Below are 20,176 nucleotides of genomic sequence, written 5' to 3' on the forward strand. Positions count from 1 at the left end.
ATGAGATCATGGACATGACGAGGAACTCTGGAATGGTCCGGAGATAAAGTTTGATATATGGGATAATAGTGTTTGATCTCCGGAAGGGTTCCGGAATTCATCGGAAGGGGTTCCGGATGTTTTCCGAAATGTTTGGGTACGAGAACACGTTATTTGGGCCAAAGGGGAAAGCCCACAAGGTTTTTGGAAAGCGCAAAAGGAAGTTTTGCGGAGTCTAGGGGCCAGACGCCAGGGTCCCTGGCGTCTGGGTCCAGACGCTGGGAACCCTGGCGTCTGGCCCTGGAGTCTGAGAAGGAGTCTTGCCTTTCGGGTGAAACCGACTTTGTGGAGGCTTTTACTCCAAGTTTCGACCGCAAGGCTCAACATATAAATAGAGGGGCAGGGCTAGCACCAAAGACGCATCAAGAAACACCAAGCCGTGTGCCGGCAACCCCGTCCCCTCTAGTTTATCCTCCGTCATAGTTTCCGTAGTGCTTAGGCGAAGCCCTGCAGAGATTGTTCTTCACCAACACCGTCACCACGCCGTCGTGCTGCCGGAACTCATCTACTACTTCGCCCGTCTTGCTGGATCGAGAAGGCGAGGACGTCATCGAGCTGAACGTGTGCAGAACTCGGAGGTGCCGTGCGTTCGGTACTTGGATCGGTCGGATCGTGAAGACGTACGACTACATCAACCGCGTTGATAAACGCTTCCGCTTAGCGATCTTCAATGGTATGAAGATACACTCCCTTTCTCGTTGCTATGCATCACCATGATCTTGCATGTGCGTAGGAAATTTTTTATTGAAATTACTACGTTCCCCAACAACACGTGTGTCCAAACGTGACTAGGTGGCTTGCGTGCTGCCCCGCAGTGTCGTTTTGGCATGACAGACACGCGGTCACCATATGTCATTGGTGCCTAATCCACTTTTTGTTGTGAAACCACAACACATGTGTGCTTCGTTGCTCATAGAATGCTTTGATGAAGTTTCACAAGAATGGTGGCGTGTGGTGATGGCTAAGTCAGATGATAGCTTCTAGATGCAAGGTGTTTGTACTTATTTCTAAGAGATCGGATTGGAGAGTAGAGCTGATTTTTGGTCAGTTATGCTAGCTCGCTAGGGTGACCAATGTGACAAAATTCCCGCTCAACTGGATCAGGAGAAATAGTGGATGATACATCTCCAACGTATCTATAATTTATGAAGTATTCATGCCATGTTTATAACAATTAATTCTATATGGTTTTGGTATGATTTGAATGGAACTAATCCGGATTGGCGCTGTTTTCAGTAGAACTACCGTGGTCTTGTTTTTTCTGCAGAAATAAAAGTTCTCCAAATACAGCAAAAATTTTTGACGATTTTTTTAAAACAAAAGAGGTACTAGAAGCTTCGTGGCAGGACCGGGGGGTGAAGGAGGTGGCCACTAGGCACCAGGGCGCGCCACCCCCTTTGGCCCGCCCTAGTGGGTAGTGGGCCCCCCGTGGCCCATCTTAGCGTGAGACCGACGCCAAAAAATTCTATAGATACAGAAACCCCTGAAATAACCCTAGATGAGAAGTTCCGCCGCCGCAAGCCTCTGTATCCACGAAAACTCAATCGGGAGCCCGTTCCGGCACCCTGCCGGAGGGAAAAATCATCACCCGGGGGGGGGGGGGGCATCTTCATCATCCCGGCGGCCACCATGATGAGGAGGGAGTAGTTCACCCTCGGGGCCGAGGATTTGTACTACTAGCTATGTGTTTGAGCTCTTTCTCTCTCTCTCTGTGTGTGTGTTGTGGGGCAATGAGATAAAATCTGGTACAAATTCAACCAAGCAGAATTTGCGTTGATATCATACTACAATTTTGTGTTTTGTTCTTTATTTTTTGGTTAATTCTTTTAGTTGAAGCGAAACATGATTATTTGGCTTGTAGGTGACCATAATTTTTTGACATGAATATCTAGCAAACGTCAGATTTTTAGGATGGAAAATCGAACATTTTTCATGCCAAATGTGTTTGTCGACGATGACAAGTTTAGCTGGCGAATCCGTCTCAGAGTTTTAGCATTTTCCGTATTTTTTAAATAAGTGCACAAAGTAAATTCTACTTTTTTTTTTCTGAGGGGAAGTAAATTCTACATGGATCGAGCTCAATCTGGCTGAAATGCGTGGGACGGGTCACCGAAAGCCCAGTCCAGTTTGTGCCGTCCTCGGCCCAACCCCCGAATCTAACTGCCTTCCCGTCCCCGTCTCGTCCTCAGCCATCTGACTTCTCCGCTCCACTGCGCGCATCCGTCGCCGTCGCCTCCGCCGCCGCCCGCTCCGGCCCGACCCGGCGGGGGAATGGGGAACATGACCCGGTCGGACTCCCCCGTCTCGCGCCGCATCGTCCTCTCCTTCATCGACTTCCTCAACTCCGGTCAGCACCGCCACCGCCCCCCCTCCCCCCTCCCAGGCTCGGTTCCCCATCCGCCCTCTCCCTTTGCCCGCCTCTGCCGGAGCTCGCGCCGTCGTTTCAATTAGTTCCCCACGCTGGTAGACAGATGCGTAGCTTGCTTCCTGAATCTCCTGCGGCGGCCAGGTCAACCGATTTTTGATATGCTAGGGTTCAGGTGGCCACGCCGACTAGGTAGCCTGGCTCGATTTCGGATCCTGTGACCCTTGTCAGGCAGCTTAACTGACTAGAATTCACGATGTTGGAATTGGGCTCTGTTTGGTGTGATACCGCTGATATTCATGCGTATGGCCAGATTGCATTGCTCAAAGTGGCAATTATAGGCTTCTTTAGGAAGCGGAGGCTTGCCGAGGGGACGCTGGCTGGTTAGACAGTTCATGTGCACATGCCACTTGTTAATCGCATCCGGCTGAAAATGGAATCTGCGGTCACGGTCCTCGTGGTACATTTATTTGGCACCTGCGCAGGCTAGCGATGTCATTGTGTCGTGTTGCTCTGTGCCTTTTCGCATTTGTGGCTTTCAATTGGTGAAAAGGCATATGGATCTTAAATGGGGGTTATCTGCGAACATGTACGAGTCAGGAAATCGGGCTACAAGCTGCTGACTTGCAGCAAGCATTTCATGGTCAGCGATTGTGGCAAGGCCACACTATGCTTGGCAGACCGCCTAAATCGGATTCGTGCAGCCCTAATGGGGGTTTGGCCTTGTACTTTGAAAAGAAAAGGAGTTCTAGATCTTATGCCGACTTGCCAAACATGAAACTAATAGAAGCTTATGGAATTCACAGGGCATATGATATGATTAGTTTCAACACGGTTTTATATAGCTGACGCGAATGCGGTACATGGCGGATGCATCGTATACAACTGCGTGCCTCCTTTTTTTTCTCATTGAAAAGATACGGTGTTAAAATTATGACCATAATTAGTTCGTGTTTCTTGTTTCTTTTTTCTTTTTGTCTCTAGATGAAAATGTACGATTTCATTAAAATTGCATGGAATTTGTAAAAGCTACCAGCTAGTTTTGTTGGCTTGTTGCTACAGTTGTAATTAGAAGAGGGGCCAACTCTCGTATAGCGTAACGCTTGGCTCCCCAGGTGACAGGGCTCGAACCCAGGTGGCACCAATGATTTGTGGAACCAATAAAAGGCCCCTCGGCTCCCTGTTAGTCGCTGTTGCGCTGGCCTGTTCACGGAGCGGGCGACGGTGTGGATGGGCCCTACGGGTCGATGACAGGGTTCGGGGCCTTTTCTCCTTAGGTTTGACTGAACTCTTAGTACAGTATGGAGGGGTTGTCTTTCCCCACTGGCCAAGTGTTTTTTAATTAGAAGAGGCAAATATGTCAATAAAATAACTTGCACACAGAGAAAGAAAAGGGTTACAGCTGAGTCACATTACTGCTCTGGGTTTTCCTTTATGTTTTTTTACCATCAGTCCTTCTGACATTGGAAGCATATATGGAATGCAGTTGAGTTAGCTCCTGGGGCTGACCCTGAAGCTCTTGAAGTCGCTAAGGATTGCCTGGAGTCCCTTTTTAGCATCAACTCATCATCAACTAGCGAGAGGATACAGCCAGGACTTCTACTTGAACTCTTTACTTCTTTGCAAGCTAATGAACAAGATACGGCAAGGCCAGATCCTGTGTCACAATCAGTGTCAAACAAACCTTCCTGCAGTGCAAGTACTTCCAATATCCAAGAAGAGTCAAATAAATGTACAACATCAAATGTATGTCCCCTCTCATTTGACACATGATTTTCATGTTATATGATTTATATCTCCCATCATCACCTATCCTTTTCATATTAATACATATCAATGCATGCCTTTTTCTTCAATTGACATGCCGTTGCACATCAATTAGATATATGTGTTATGCTTTATTTGATCAGTTTTTACTATTTTCTTCCCCAAATACCCTTCAAAATATATGTGCTTTTGATATATTATCTGCATCTTCTCATCAGAGTGAAGGCCAAGCGGAAGAAACCTTTGACCTAGGTATGACTATGGCTTAAACTGTAGACCATCCATGACGAGTTGTCCATACATTGTCGGAAACTTTCAAGTTTGTTTTTGTAAATCTTTGCTGCCATTGTGCTACTTGATTCCATTTGTAGGGTCTTGGGGTCATTATCTCCTAATGAGGGATGTTGAAAGAATCAGTTTGTCTCAGGGCATTTGATTTTTTTTGTCAGATCATGCAGGAGATGAGCTGTTTGCAAAATTCTTTGCCGCGCTTGATGAAATAAATTTCTTCAAGACATCACCAGCTGGTGCTGAGGATCCTGATCAACTTTCAAAAGCATCACAATTCTTCGATGATGCATTACTGGTATGATGTGTTGTTTTTGTTATTTGCCTGTCTAGCATCTTCAGGCCTAAGGGAAGACTATTACTTTTCCACTTAATTATTTACATTGTGTTATTGATAAAGTATGGTTTATCTCTGTTTAGGAGGTGCGCAAGTCGGGAAGAAAGGTGGCAACCTTAGTAGACCTTGCAGAATTCTTTAAATCAAAAGGTACTTAGCTAGAATCCTTGGTTGTTTCATATGTAAGTTTTGGTGTCACAATCTTTTTTGTCCGTTCATTAGTTTGCGGAGCAAATTTACAGCATAGGCGCATAGCATGACTTAGAAATCTTTTTTTCTTTCTTTTGTCATAAAGAGCTTTCCAGTTCAGGCCTTCTATGTGCATTATGTTATTTCTAGGATTTGCAGAGTTTTAGTAGCTAACTGCATATTTGTTCATCAGGCAATGACTTCATGAGATCAAAACAACACCTAAAAGCTGTAGAGCTGTACACCGGTGCCATTGCATTGAGCAGAAAAAATGCCATTTACTATTGTAACAGGTATGCATTAAGTTCTGGAATTTTGGATGACTGTTTTAGTAAACACATAGCTCGTAAATGTGCAATTGCAGCTTGTTGGATCTAATTGGGAAATCTCGTACAAAGTTGAACTTCACCGAGTAATTTCAGAGATGATGATCAGAATGGGTGGAACTTTAAAAATGGATCTTTCATTAGCAATGTGTAATGGAATTTTGAAATGGCTTAATTAGTCAAGTATCTTATAGTACTTATTTATAAGCGTCAGCTCTGCGTGTCGGCACAAACTGGTTTAAATGCATATTGCTACATTGCCCCCAAATTCCTGCTCCTGCACTCTTATTCCTACTACTTATATAGCATGCGATGTGGTGATGGGTCTCTTATTGATTCCTAATCTTGGCTGCTGGTACAAAGAGTTCTGAAAACCACTTCAAACCAAGGTACAGCTGGTTACAAACTGTACATGTCTTGGGCTGTTTCACCAGAAAACTCCTGGAAATCTGATATTAGAGATTATTGAATGCTTAGGAAACACAAGCTTGGCACTTCAGAATTCATGAAATGGAATGAATGGTCCCTGCAGATACTGGCTGATTTCTTATGCCAGCAGGGGCGAAGCTAGCATAAATAATTTATGGTGTCAAATGATTACCAACGATTTTGTACTACTGTTCTGTAGTGACAAAGTACTATTACACATGTGCAGTGACCCCGGTCTATTTAGAAGAATGAACACTGGCCATTTTTTCCCTGGCTTCGTCTCTGTTTGCCAGAGTGATCTTTATTCTTCTTCTTGTTCCAGTAGCGGTGTTATGAACCCTTATAACAAGTACTCTTGACTGCTGTTCACAAGATCATTTATTCTATTCATGCTTTCATGTAACATGAAAAGTACATGCTTCTTTCAGGGCTGCTGCATATACGCTTCTTAATATGTGCAATGAAGCTGTTGAGGACTGCCTGAAGTCAATTGAAATTGATCCGAACTACAGCAAAGCATATAGCCGACTTGGATCTGCTTATTTTGCAATGGGGAATTTTCATGATGCTTTACACAAGGGATACTTGAAAGGTGGGTAGAGTAGAAACTTTTAGTTGATTTTGTTGAAACAGTGATGTATAATGCTATGTATTACATTATGAGATGCATATGGAAGTCCTTATTGGAGCAGTTGTGTGTTAAGTGTTAACTAGTTCTTTTGGTAAGAATTGTTTATTTGAATTTTGGGCTGAAACATTGAGCTTTCTCCTAACTTTTAACTTCAGTAGTATCCAATCTAACCTAAATACAGTATTTTTTTTGTAATTTATGTAGATCATTCTGTTATGACCTGTTGTTCCACAACCTACTAAATTGATGTGACTCTAAATTTATATATTTATAGTGTTACCATACAACCAATCAAGTCGAACAGATATTTGCTTTTTGTGCCATGTTATCTGATGGTGGCTTGCATTCGGGACTGTGTAAACTCTGGTTTATTTATTGGATATATTCTCTTCACATTCCAGTGACAGTAATTGTAATATTTAGCTGTAATTGTTTTCATTTTGTGCTCAATCAAATTAACAGTTCCATGTGCATTCTTCAGATGAACCTACATTGTTATATCCAGTAATTATGGTGTGTATAGTGTACTCACTTTGTTCTTCCTGCAGCCTCTGAACTTGAGCCTGGCAATGAAAATGTTCGACTGAATATTGAGGTAGACTTGTTTTGTTCTCTTCTCTTTTCCATTAGGCAACTGGATAGAGTTCGTTTTGTTTCCTTTTATTAGCACTAATCACTATCGAATTTTTATTTTCCTCTGCATCGAAAACTTTAGGCCACCAAAAGGAAGCTGGCTGAACAGCGAGCTGCACCAGGACAGGTACTGTGATCAGAAATCTACATGTGCTTTTTAAAATGAACTACTCCCTCCGTTCCTAAATATAAGTCTTTGTAGAGATTTCACTATGGGCCACATACGGATGTATATAGATGCATTTTAGAGTGTAGATTCACTCATTTTACTCTGTATGTAGTCCATAGTGAAATCTCTACAAAGACTTATATTTAGGAACGGCGGGAGAGGGAGTATGAAATATATCCCATTGGCTTAACAAATCAGGACTGTTGTTTTTCTTATAACAATGTGCACGATCAGGGCTCCTACTTGGAACCTCCATGATATGCTAATATGTATAGAATGTTGATATTTTTTGGCTACGTGTGTGATTTAATTTCTTCACTTGGACTTCTCAAAATCACCGAGTAATCCATCTCCTTGTTTGTAGAACACACATGGACCTCATTCATGGTTTGGTGGCCAGGCGAGCAGTGGTGCTCCTTTCACAGTATTCCCTCCTGGAAGTGCTCCACCTCCTCCTGACTTCTTCAATATGATGAACCGTGGGTCTGGTAATGGGCAGCAGCCACCTCCGCACTCCGTAAATATAAATCTGAACGACTTCTTTGGTCATGCAAACGTCAACGCGAATGCCCAAGGACCAACGGCTGGGAATCCAGGCACCCATACCCCATCAGCTCCTTTCCCATCAGCTCCTTTCCCAGCCAACGCTGGAGTCCCTCCAGTTTTCCCCTTCATGGGCCCGGGCACCGAAGCAAACCATGCGCAGCAGGCTACAGGTGGACATGGCGGAGGGCAGGGTGAGCCTGGTGCCCCGACGGACGCCGGCATCCACATAAATATTGGGGAGAGCATGGTGAGCCCGGAGCAGGCCGCCGAGGCTCTGAGAGCTGTGATGCAGATGTTTGGACCACAGATGGGTCCACATGAAGGTAGCTTACGTGCTTTGCATTTTTCTTGACACGCCAGTAGTATGAATCTTAGCCCTGCATATATCTTCCCACGAAATCGCATCCATGTGTTTTTCATTTTTTTCTGTAGTCTTATCTGGTGTAGGAATTCCTGTACAATGGTTCAAGGTGCTTGTAAAACTGAAGCGGTTGGTTGTTTCATAAGCACCACCGGTCCTTATTTGTTTTATTTTTACAAGCAAGCACCCCCCCTAAGCAATCGCCTTGCATGAATAGCTAGATGTGCGAATGGAAAGGCTGAGTCACTGACTGACCGCTGTACTGTGCTGTGTTTAATTTGTGCAGGGCCACCACCACCACCACCACCTGGTTCAATCTGATCTGAGAAGCCAAGCCAAAGGGAGTGGAGTGTAATGTTGTTGGTTGTTGTTCATAGTGAGACATGCCGTGTACGGCCGTGGTTGTATCCTGCTGCCACCCTCTTTCTCTCTCTCTGCATATTATCTGAGAATCACCTGCAAATGATTTCCTTCCCTAGCCGTCGGTCGCATTGAATTCTTTACCGTCGCGGGAGGGACGTAAATGAAAGAAAGATGTTGGCACTGACTCAAGTTACCTGATTGATGATGAAATATGTGGGTCGGTGGTGAGATGTGTATCTGCTTTGGAGATTATTATTATTGTTATCGTGTGGTATCGGTGTAGGCAGGTACGTAGCATCTGACTAGATAGATAATTACACTTGGGTAGCAAGCAAGCACAGGTTGGCAGCTGGTTGGTCTGCTCGTATATATGGGTATCCTTCCCTTCATGTGGAGGTCGAGCACGGTAAATGGTGATGCCAGGGCCAGGGTCAGGTGGTCGCTCGGCCTTGGTTAGCTCCATCCCATTAGAATGTCTTAATTTATCTACATACTGATGCTCCAAATCCTTAGAATAGGCAGACTGAACCGAGAACGTACCATTTTTTGTGTAGCCCCAAGCAATAAAATCTGACTTATCATATTGTGAAAGTGAAACTGAAAGAATCCGTTGTACATCATTGGGCCACATAGTTAATGTAATGAGATCTTCATCCAATGCCCCCCTTTGGGCGTCACAATTTTCCTTGTGGCACAGTTGGGGATCCAGGCAACTTCCCACTTGTCAAATATAGCTGCGTTTTAGTGAATCCGTACCTGCCATGATACCTTGCCAGGTAAAAGAAGATCCTTTCTTGGTTTGGTGTTCAACAAATCTCCATAGGATAGTATTTAGCCCTTAGGATGGTACTACACTACGAATCGGGGTTATCAATAAGACTCCATGCCTGCTTGGCGAGTAAAGCCAAGTTAAAACAGTGAATATCAAGAAATTCCACTCCCCCTTGGTTTTAGGTACGCACATCTAATCTATCCTCCTCTGGTTCTCCTCGTCTCCCCACCAGCATCCATCCAGTGGCCATCACCATCCTCGTACACGACCACCTGCCGGTCCACCTCATCTCTTGCATCTGGATGCGCGCGTTACGCCTATCAGATCAGACCATTTAGTCAGCGAGAGAGGACAAGTAGCGGAGGGGAACATGAGGTGGGAGCCGTGGCGGAGGAGAGCGCCCGCGTGGCCACCGACCTCCTCTTCCGGCTGCGTGCGTGGTCTGCCGGCGGCGGCGCCAATCCCAGCTCCAGGTCCAGCTCCTAGCGCTCCGGCGGCGGAGAGAGGGAGTGTACCCACTGGTCTGGGCATTGTAGGAGTAGGCGTCCTGGGCAGTAGGAGGGTCGCCACAACGTGGGCCTAGGGTGCCCCGGCCGCCATCCCTGGGGGTGACCTGAGCTGGAGGCGGGGGCTGGCGGCAGCTGAGGTCGAGGAGGTCGATGGCGCGCCACTCGGCGTCGGCGACGCACCGTCGTTAGGGAAGGAAGGAAGATGCAAATGCAAACTTGCTGGTCGTCTGTCTGCACGCAGTGGCTAAATTTCATGTTTTGACCCTTTTATCAAACCTATTCAAGATCTGATCCCGGTTCGTAAAAATTTCAACATCTGACCCTTTTTGCTACCGCCACAGACTTTGGCGGTAAGGTATAACATGCTATCGCCACGGCCTATGGCGATAGAGTTTAACTGCGCCGTCATGGCTGTTAAACATGAAAAGTATCCTACCGCCAAAGTCTTCGGCGGTAGCCCATTGTATCCTACCGCCAGAATTGTTGGCGGTAGGATCTGCACCCCACAGCACCCACCATCTCACCTACTGTAGCAGTGTATCCGCCGTGCATATAGTACAAGAAATATTTCTTAAATGGAGAACCCCTGCCACCAGACATGCATGCTATGATGATGCACCGCTACAGTGATCCATGTCTCCATCCCATGTGTTGCTTCTGCAGCTAGCTGCATGCGCTAGCTCTAGCTCTGGCTCTATCTCTGTCATCCTTTTTCTCTCTCTTGCTGTTTCTTTGTTGCATGGTGTTTCAGCCCCAGGACTAGGGCAAGGCCTAGAGCGGCAGCTAGAGGATTAGGGCACGGCCTAGAGCGGCAGAGAAGCTACTCTCTTTTCTGCGGTGTAGTGTATGCATACCCTACCGCCAACAATTGTGGCGGTAGGATATAATGGCTTACCGCCAGAAACCATGGCGGTAGGGTATTTTTCACGTTACGACGGCGTGATGGCGCAGTTAAAACCTATCGCCGTAGCCTGTGGCGGTAGCATGTTATACCTTACCGTCAAAGTCTGTGGCGGTAGCAAAAAGGGTAAGATCTCAAAATTTTTACGAACCGGGGTCAAATTTCGAATAGGTTTAAGAAAAGGGTCAAAACATGGAATTTTGCCGCACGCAGTTGAGCTCGTACACACCAAACCGACGTTTTCTTTTCTCTGGGAAGGGAATGGGATGCGGGCGTACGTTCGTTTGGTCCGGCCGCGCGCTCACTCGCGGCGCTACGTGAAAAAGCATGGAGCGGGAGCGGCGACGTGGCTCACCGGACGCCGTTGCTCGTGTCGTGTGCACAAAAAAGCTGGTGGACTGACAAATTTTAGAGCACAAAAGTATTTTTCTTCTTGGGCACGAGCAAGCGTCGCCTTAACGGCAGCCCTATAATAGGGCATGAAAACGCTTTTTTGGCATGAAATAGGGCAAAACTGCTCCAACGGCTGCCCTAAATAAGGCAAGAGTGCCGGCGAGCGTATCAGCCTCGGCGGCAGGGTCGGAGGAGCCAGCCATGGCGCGCGGCGGCCGGCGTACGAGTGGATCCGAGGGTTTCTGGCCGCGGGCAGGCATCAGGATGCGGCCTTCGCGTTTTTGGGCAGCCGCCCGAGTGCCCTATACTGGCTGTGTGGTCGTTCGTTGCAGCCAAAGTCGTGCTGGCCTGCATGTACTTGTTCCCCTACAAAAGGGATGAACCCTCTCTGCCAACTAGCACTCGCCGTTTCATGAGCCATACGCCCCATGCATAGTCTTGACAAAATACCTACCTTACAGTAACAGTCTTGCTAAGTCTCAATTGACTGAGGCTTCGTTAAGTCTTAGTTCGATACTATATTCATGAGATCTTATATTTAGATCCGTGTAATTTTTCTCTCTCTCTTGCATGTTATGTCACTTGACTGAGACTTGGTTAAATCTTAGTCGACTAAAACCTAGCCACACCCTTACAGTAAAGCCGGCCAGGATCAGGGTTTTCTTTAACTCTTATATAGTATATGTTAACTTCTTTTGAATTCACAATTAAACACTGCTGCAATTTCCAGGTTCTCCGAGTGCTTGAAAAACTCGGCAAAAGCCGATTCCAACTCGACAGAGAATTTGCCGAGTTCAGATCTTGGCTAAGGGAACTCGGCCTGAGCCCTTCAAGTAAAGGCCATTTTGTAGAGAGTCAACTGGCGAGGACTCAGCAAACACTTCGTTGAGACCTAAGTCTAAGTGGGTTACTCAGCAAAAAAAAGGCACTTGACGGCCCGGATAGAGACGGCGCGGCTTGCCACGTGACATATGGCCCGAGAGCCCGCTGGCAGAGCTCGACGAACTTGAACACACAACAGGGCGACAAATGTAGCGGCAGAGCTTCATGGGGGCAAGGGGGACAATGCCCCCCCCCCCCCCCCGCGCGGGCCACACACAAAGCGTACCCTAGTAGCAACAATGCAATACGTGCATAATCGAAAGTGCCTGTCTGAGCCCGCGCACACATGCACTTGTTATCTCATATGTTCGTTCTCTCCAAGATTCGGTATGCTCATCGTATTTCTGGATGTGCATTGCGCATTATATTGATTTGCACAGTCCATATGGCCCACACCGGTCAGATAGTTATTGCAGCCTATGACGTTATGTCTACCTCAGGTCTAGAATTCCATTGACGGTCTTAGCCGTCTCACATACTGCTATGGGCCGTCCCATAAATTATGAGCTCTTTTATGGTACCCTGTATTGAATACATGCCGTCTAATGGCAAAGATCCAAGGTGTCACGACCTAGGATCGGACAAGTTCGTCACCGGCGAGAGGAGAGGGGTTCAGGAAAGAGAGGGAGTTTGAATTCACCAGGGAGGAAGAAGAGACAGCGAAGGGGGAAGAGAGAGGAGCCAGTGGCTCGGGATAATGTTCTATTTCATTTCGATGCCACACCCACACGCTACCTGGCTAGTATATATCCACCAGTCCAGCTCTCTCATTACAAGGCCCATGGCCCAACTGTTACAAGGCCTGAGGCCCAAATCATTCTCTACTCATTTAAACACTCCCGCGCCTAGATTACGCCTTCTTCATCACTTGTTTGCGCCTTTCCGTTTGGTTGACGCCATCGTGAGTACTGCAGTACTTACAGTACCCGCCCCTGAAGAACCAGCTTGACCCCAAGCTGGTGCCGCTGGATAACGCGCCTTGAGCACATCATAATCTTCCCAGGTAGCTGACGATGGTGGTACTGTAGCCCATTTTATCAAAACTTGCAAGTGAGGGTTGGTTCCTTTCTTCACCAGGCGCCGATCAAGCACTGCTTCTGGGATTATACCCGGTAGAGACAGATCCAATGGCTTGGGCAAATTGACGAAGACAGGGGTATGATCAGGAACGTGCCCTTTGAGCTGGGACACATGAAAAACTGGGTGTACCTGACTGCCCCTGGGTAACTCCAGTCGATAAGCTGCTTCTCCAATTTTGTCCAGCACTTTGTATGGCCCAAAATACTTGAGTGCAAGTTTGGGACACGGCCTGTTGACCACTGTAGACTGCGTATAAGGCTGGAGACGCAAATATACCATTTCTCCAACAGCGAACACATGTTCTGATCTTTTCCTATCCGCGAACTGTTTGTACTTGCACTGAGTGCGAGCCAAATGATCTTTCAATGCTGCAGTATGGTGTTGATGTTCAGTCAACCAGGTTTGCACACCGGGATTGAGCGATGAGCGGTGTCCCAACAACTGTCCAATGTTCGGATCATGGCCATATAGAGCTTTGTAAGGAGTACAGCCCAGGGAAGAATGGTACGTTGTGTTGTACCAAAACTCAGCTTGAGATAACCAGGTGGACCACTTAGCAGGAAACTCATTCACAGCACAGCGTAAGTACATTTCCAGACACTGATTTACTCGTTCTGTCTGCCCATCCGTTTGAGGATGGTAAGCTGTGCTCATGTGCAATTCTGTACCCCAAACTCTGAACAGTTCTTTCCAAAAGGCACTGGTGAATATCTTATCTCTGTTTGACACAATAACTAATGGTAACCCATGCAGCTTGACAATGGTATTGAGAAAAACTTTGGCAACAGAAGCAGCAGTGAATGGATGTTTCAATGGAAGAAAATGACTCACTTTGGTCAGTCGATCCACCACAACCAGAATTGCATTATATCCATCAGATTTGGGTAACCCTTCAATAAAGTCCATACTAATTGCTTGCCAAGGACTGTCAGGTATAGGGAGTGGTTGCAACATACCAGGGCTTTTACACAATTCATGCTTAGCTTGCTGACACACACTGCATTGCTTGACAAAACTTTCCACATCTGCTTTCATGCCTTGCCAGTTAAACAACTGTTTTACTTTGTGATAAGTTGGCAGTATACCAGAGTGACCACCTATGGGACTGGAGTGGAAGGCTTGTATTAACTTGGTTTGCAAGCCTGTATTTGCTCCCACCCAGATCTTCCCTTCTTGCTTAATGAGGCCTTCCTGTAACTGAAAACCAGGGCAAGCCTTGCTGTCCACTGCTAACTTTTGTAGCATAAGTTGAGCATAAGGGTCTACAGTATAGGAATTGAGGATTTCCTGAAGCCACACAGGTTTGCTTGTGGATACTGCATGTGCAACAAACAGATGAGCTACCCTTGACAATGCATCTGCAGCAGTATTTTCCACCCCTCTTTTGTATTGTATGCTAAACTGTAATCCCACTAACTTTGTCATTGCTTTCCTCTGAAGATCCGAGGTCAGATTTTGGTCCCCCAAACGACATAGCTCTGGTGATCCGTTTTGATAACAAACGGTGCTCGACACAGATATGATCTCCACCTATCCACTGCCATCATAATAGCTAGGAACTCTTTCTCATAGATTGAGGTTTTTTGACTGGCCACTCCCAATGCTTTACTGTAATAAGCCACAGGGTGGCCCTCCTAAGTAAGTACAGCTCCCACCCCAGTGTTGCAAGCATCTGTCTCAACTGTAAAAGTTTTGTTGAAATCAGGAAGAGTAAGTACTGGAGTAGTTGCCATAGCTCTCTTCAACATTTGGAAAGCTTGCTGAGCAGATTCAGACCATACAAAAGCCTGTTTCTTCAGCAAGGTAGTCAGAGGTCTGGCAAGCAGACCATAATGTTGAAAAATTTTTCTGTAATAACCTGTTAATCGCAAAAAACCTCTCAATTCAGTGACTGATGTGGGAACAGGGCCAATTCACCATAGCTTCTGTTTTAGCTAGGTCAGTGGCCACTCCTTGATCAGAAATAATGTGACCCAGGTATTCCATAGATCGTTGTGCAAAAGCACACTTACTTTCCTTTACATAGAACTGGTGCTCCTTCAAAAGATCAAACACAGTTTGTAGGTGCTCTAAATGTTCCTCAAAAGACTGACTGAACACCAGAATATCATCCATAAACACCAAGACAAACTTCCTGTTTGGTCCTGCAAACACAAAATTCATAACACATTGAAATGTGCCAGGGGCAGTGGCCAATCCAAATGGAACCACTTTGAACTGAAACTGGCCATGGTGAGTTTTAAATGCAGTTTTGTGCTCATCTTCTTCTTTCATCCTGATTTGGTGATACCCAGCTCTCAGATCTAGCTTGGAAAACCACTTGGAGCCTCCTAATTCATCCAATAACTCATCAATCACAGGCAATGGAAATTTACTTTTGATTGTTAGATCATTCAACCTTCTATAGTCCACACAGAATCTCCAAGTTCCATCTTTCTTCTTCACTAGCAACACAGGGGAAGCAAAAGGACTTATACTGGGGGTAATCAGTCCTGCTTGTAACATTTCAGAGACCTGCCTTTCTATTTCATCTTTTTGTAGAGGAGAATACCTGTATGGTCTACAGTTTACAGGTACAACATCAGGTTTCAAGTGGATTGCATGGTCCAAGGCTCTGTGAGGAGGAAGTGTCTTTGGATCTTGAAATACTTCTTTGTTTCTATCCAAGATCTGTTGCACTGCAGGAGGAACTTCTACAATGGGTTCCATCACAATGCGGTTTAGAAGTGCTGTTGCCCACACATCATTCCCCTTTTCCCATTTTCATTAACTGTTCAACTGATATTTCTTCAATATGGTCTTGCTGTCCTGGCAGCACTCCTTGCAATCTGACCTCCTATCCTTCATATTGGAACTGTATCCACTTGGATGCCCAGTGACACTGCATAACACCCCATTGTTCAAGCCAATCTATACCCAGAATAATGTCATGACCACCCAGGGGAAAAACATGCATAGGACTGGTGAAACTGTGCCATTGCAACCACCAGGTTAATTGAGGGACACATTCAGTGCATTTAACCAGATTTCCATTTGACACCCTGACTTGCATTGGCACTGGCAACTTTGTTGTAGTCACAGGAATTCTGCCCAACAACGCTTGATCCACAAATGAGTGAGTACTGCCTGAATCTACCAGAATAAGAACAACCTGATTTCCAATCAATGCCCTCAACTGAATTGTTCTGGGGTGAGGTGCTCCTGACAATGCTGTTGCTGATAAGGCTGCACATTCCTCCTGGCCATTTGTCACAAGGGCATCAGAGATAATTTCATGAGGATCCACCATTTCTGCAGCCTTGATTTGACCTGCTGGAATAGTGGGCTGGTTACACATATGACCTGGCATGAATTTCTCTCCACACTTATAACATAACCCATTAGCACGCATGTACTCCTTGAGCTGTTTTGCTTTCCACAAGTCACCTGTAGCTAGCTGAGGTTTACTGTCAGTCTTTGTGTATGAACTCCTGGAGAAAGGTGGCTTGGTAGTTTTTTGTTGCAGCAATAATCCTTCCTGAACTGAGGCATACAGGGCCGCCATTTGTATTGTAGACGGTATCTGAACTTCTACCCCAGCTCGAAGTTCGTCCTTCAGTCCCATCACAAATCGAGTGATCAGAAAGGTGTCACCGATTGTCGGTTCATACAACCTGACAGTATAGACCAAGTACAGGAACTGGTGTTTATATTCTTCGACAGTACCAGTCTTCTTGAGTAGCATCAGCTCCTTCATCTTCTGACGGTAAACATCCACATCAAATTCCTTCATAATGGCCTCACAAAACTGTTCCCAAGTGTGGAATGCCGTAGTATAGACCAACGTGCAGCGTTATCTGTCAGATACAGAGAAGCAGAAGTAACCTTGAAATTCTCAGGTATGTGATATAACTGGAAAAAAGCCTCACATCTATCCAACCAAATCCTCACATCAGAACCATCAAACCTCAGAAAATCCATTTTAGGCATCCACTAGCGTTTGTTACTATTCTCCTCGACTGCGAACGATGTCGGCAACTGAACAACAGGCAGTGTAACTGGTACCTGAAGTGGTGGTGGAGGTGGTGGTGGTGGTGGTGGCCGAAACCGCGGTCCTGCACCCAGAATCCCATCCGAGACCTCCGATGATGTGGGCGAAGAGCTCTCTCCTTGCCCTGTGGCCTTGTCTCCTCGCGCCGCATGAAACTGGCCCTGCTGCACTTGCCCCAACGTGTCACAGGACAGATCTACCTTGACCTGCACCTGATCCAGGCGCGCTGCTTGCTCCGTGAGCTTCGCATCCAGCGACGCCAGCTTCGCGCATATGTCATCCACGACCGCCAATTTGCTCTGGTTTTCACGAAGCACGACGAATTCCTTGAGCATCCGCTCCTGGAGCGCCTCCATCTCGTCCGCCAGAAACCGAGTCTGCGGATTAGGCTTGAAGGTCGTCGTGGCTGCGATTTCCCCCAAATCAACCCACCTCAGGTCCGGAATTACTCAGGTCAAGCCCGAGAGCGATCTGAAACCTTCACGTCGGATTTGCTGGGTACGAAGTGGGGAAAAAAATTCGGGCGCGTGGACAGAAGCGTTGGCTCTGAATACCAGACTGTCACGACCTAGGATCGGACAAGTTCGTCACCGGCGAGAGGAGAGGGGTTCAGGTAAGAGAGGGAGTTTGAATTCACCAGGGAGGAAGAAGAGACAGCGAAGGGGGAAGAGAGAGGAGCCAGTGGCTCGGGATAATGTTCTATTTTATTTCGATGCCACACCCACACGCTACCTGGCTAGTATATATCCACCAGTCCAGCTCTCTCATTATAAGGCCCATGGCCCAACTGTTACAAGGCCTGAGGCCCAAATCACTCTCTACTCATTTAAACACTCCCGCGCCTAGATTACGCCTTCTTCATCACTTGTTTGCGCCTTTCCCTTTGGTTGACGCCATCGTGAGTACTGCAGTACTTACACAAGGGTTGTTAGATATCTGTACCGGTGAAAACGGATCAGCAATATCGCTAGTACTGCGTGTCTCTCGTCCACCGGTATACTCGCTTGCAGTTCATTATTCGGCGACTCTGCATCTCCGGCAGACGTCATCGGACGCTCTTCTCCCCTTCGACCGTGCGCCTGCCGGCCGGGCCACCTCCCCTTAATCCGTAGTGATCGTGGATTGGTGCTTCTGAGATTATGACGTTATGGCCCGTCGCCATGCGCCCCATCCTCACCCTAGCATCACGCTTGCCGCCATGCACGAGGCACAATCAGCGCATGCCAAACCACCCTGCGCCGCGGACGAGCTCGCCGCCGTCGACGACGAGGCCAGGATGTGCAAGATGTGCCAGTCTTCTGATGCCGGAAGAGCTGCGTCTAGGTGAGTGCCGGAGCGTGGCGGAACCTCTACTTCGGCCGCATCTCGCGGGACGTGGAGCTGCTCATCTGCCTTTGCTGTGAGGTCGACAACCACGTCGTGTGCTAGAATGCTCACCCAGGCATGGCTCAACCTGCTTGTGTCTTGGTCGTTCAGAAGTATTGGCCCACCAGAGCAATTCCCTTTGTGATCAACGGTGGGATCACACATATACTACTCCCTCCCCAGTAGCAGTATAGGGTACCGTAAAAACCCTATAAATTAGTGGGTTCGCCAACCTGGATGGTGCCACTTCTTTCAGGTTCACCGTAGCAACTGAAGATGTAACTTCCTCTTCTAAGCATTTAGATACATTATAGCTGAGCACTTTCCCAGCCCTCTTAGACCATTAGCACTTCTAACCGTTGGATCGTCACTTTTAGCCTTTCTTAGCCGTCCGATTTGCTCTTAACCCCACCAAAATCTCGCGTACAGGCTAAGTTGCGCGACAGGCTGCGCTAGCCTTCTCGGGCCGCTGCTCCAGTGGTTTTTTTGGGCCTCTGAGATTCAATTGGGCCTACTGGGCCTCTATTAGCATCCCGTCGAACGCAACGCAAGCGTAGAACCCTAAAATAAAAGACGGACGCGACCTGGTCTCTTTCGCTTGCGCCGCCGGATCATGGTTGACCGACGTGGGGTATCGGATTGCAACAGCGGCTCCGCTGGTTATGCACGGACGAGGTGGACAGCGCCTCGATGGTCCGTTCGGTCGCATGGACGCGAGCGGCGCGGCCGGATTGGGCACGGACGCGAGCGGCGCGGCCCGATGGGGTGTGGCGGTCAACAACCATGAACATGAAGTTCAATCACGAATGATGATTGATTGAGCCGCCGGACGGCGCCTCCGCTGCTAGGTTCTCCGTGAAGGCAGCGTTGCTGGGTCATGATTGATTGATCTCTATGACCTTATCCCCCGTTGTTCTCCTCCTAAGCCTGCAGCTTTTACCTCCGCCCAATCTACACAAGCCAGCAGCAACAAGGTGAGCGCCCCACCACCTCAACCCATATGTGTTTTTTCTCTTAGATCTTGCTCTTCTGTTCTTGCTGTTGATGGAAGGCAGCGTGTGTTATGGATATGTGTAACTGGTTTGCAATTTTTATTGATTGCAAAGTTGTTGATTATATGTTTCCTTTGCAGCAACCAATCTATATATTGTTTGGTCACCTCCACCCCCTAGCTATGAAGTCTGATTTAATTGTTTCCACTGGATCATTTGTATTGTTTTTTCATTTTATAGGCCATTTTCTTGCCATTTTATTGCTATTATTGCTTGTTTACTATCTTATCATGACATGAAAGTTGAAATCTTAATTCTGCTCCGAAGTGGCATGATCCCAATCAAGACGAAATATGTGTTCTGCAAATAAATAATTAGGATTTCACTTTTAGTCATCTCTAAGATATTTTGACTACCAATAAATTATCCTGGTACACATTTCGTTGTTTAGTTGATGTCAAGGGTACTAATTACTGCATGTGTTTCTGATTAAAAAAAAGCAATCAATGAGGGGATCCATGAGTGTTTCTCATTCGAACTACATGTATCTTCATATGCTGAATCGAGTCATACAATAATCAATGAGGGGATACATGAATTGCGGAAGGCAGAGGCTATGAGCCGGAGCGCAGGATACTGTCATCATTATTGCCTCTACTTGCATAGTTTCTACCACGCCCATAACCCCCTGGTACATACAGATGAATGTGAGATTTTCCTACATTATTTCAGTTCAGTTTGATGTTGCTTATTTTACTGGCTTGTGAGAATATCTCGTGTAAAATAATAGATGAGGGTAAAATGGTGAT

At 46.7% G+C, this 20,176-nt stretch overlaps 1 protein-coding gene across 2 annotated transcripts; it reads left to right on the forward strand.

Moving 5' to 3' along the window:
- The first annotated feature begins 2,194 nt into the window (after positions 1–2,194).
- On the forward strand, positions 2,195–8,632 carry LOC123047575 (small glutamine-rich tetratricopeptide repeat-containing protein). 2 transcript variants are annotated; one of them, XM_044471161.1, is made up of 11 exons: positions 2,195–2,386; positions 3,891–4,150; positions 4,390–4,423; positions 4,621–4,757; positions 4,880–4,946; positions 5,179–5,278; positions 6,169–6,332; positions 6,920–6,966; positions 7,087–7,131; positions 7,538–8,042; positions 8,367–8,632. In XM_044471161.1, the coding sequence occupies exons 1-11, from the start codon at positions 2,311–2,313 to the stop codon at positions 8,399–8,401; spliced, it is 1,470 nt and encodes a 489-aa protein (XP_044327096.1). In that variant the 5' UTR covers positions 2,195–2,310; the 3' UTR covers positions 8,402–8,632. The 2 variants fall into 2 exon arrangements, with proteins under 2 accessions (XP_044327096.1, XP_044327097.1); XM_044471162.1 differs by having other exon boundaries at positions 4,630–4,757.
- The last annotated feature ends 11,544 nt before the right edge of the window (positions 8,633–20,176 follow it).

The sequence above is a fragment of the Triticum aestivum genome, chromosome 2B, assembly GCF_018294505.1.
Source record: "Triticum aestivum cultivar Chinese Spring chromosome 2B, IWGSC CS RefSeq v2.1, whole genome shotgun sequence".
NCBI lineage: Eukaryota > Viridiplantae > Streptophyta > Magnoliopsida > Poales > Poaceae > Triticum > Triticum aestivum.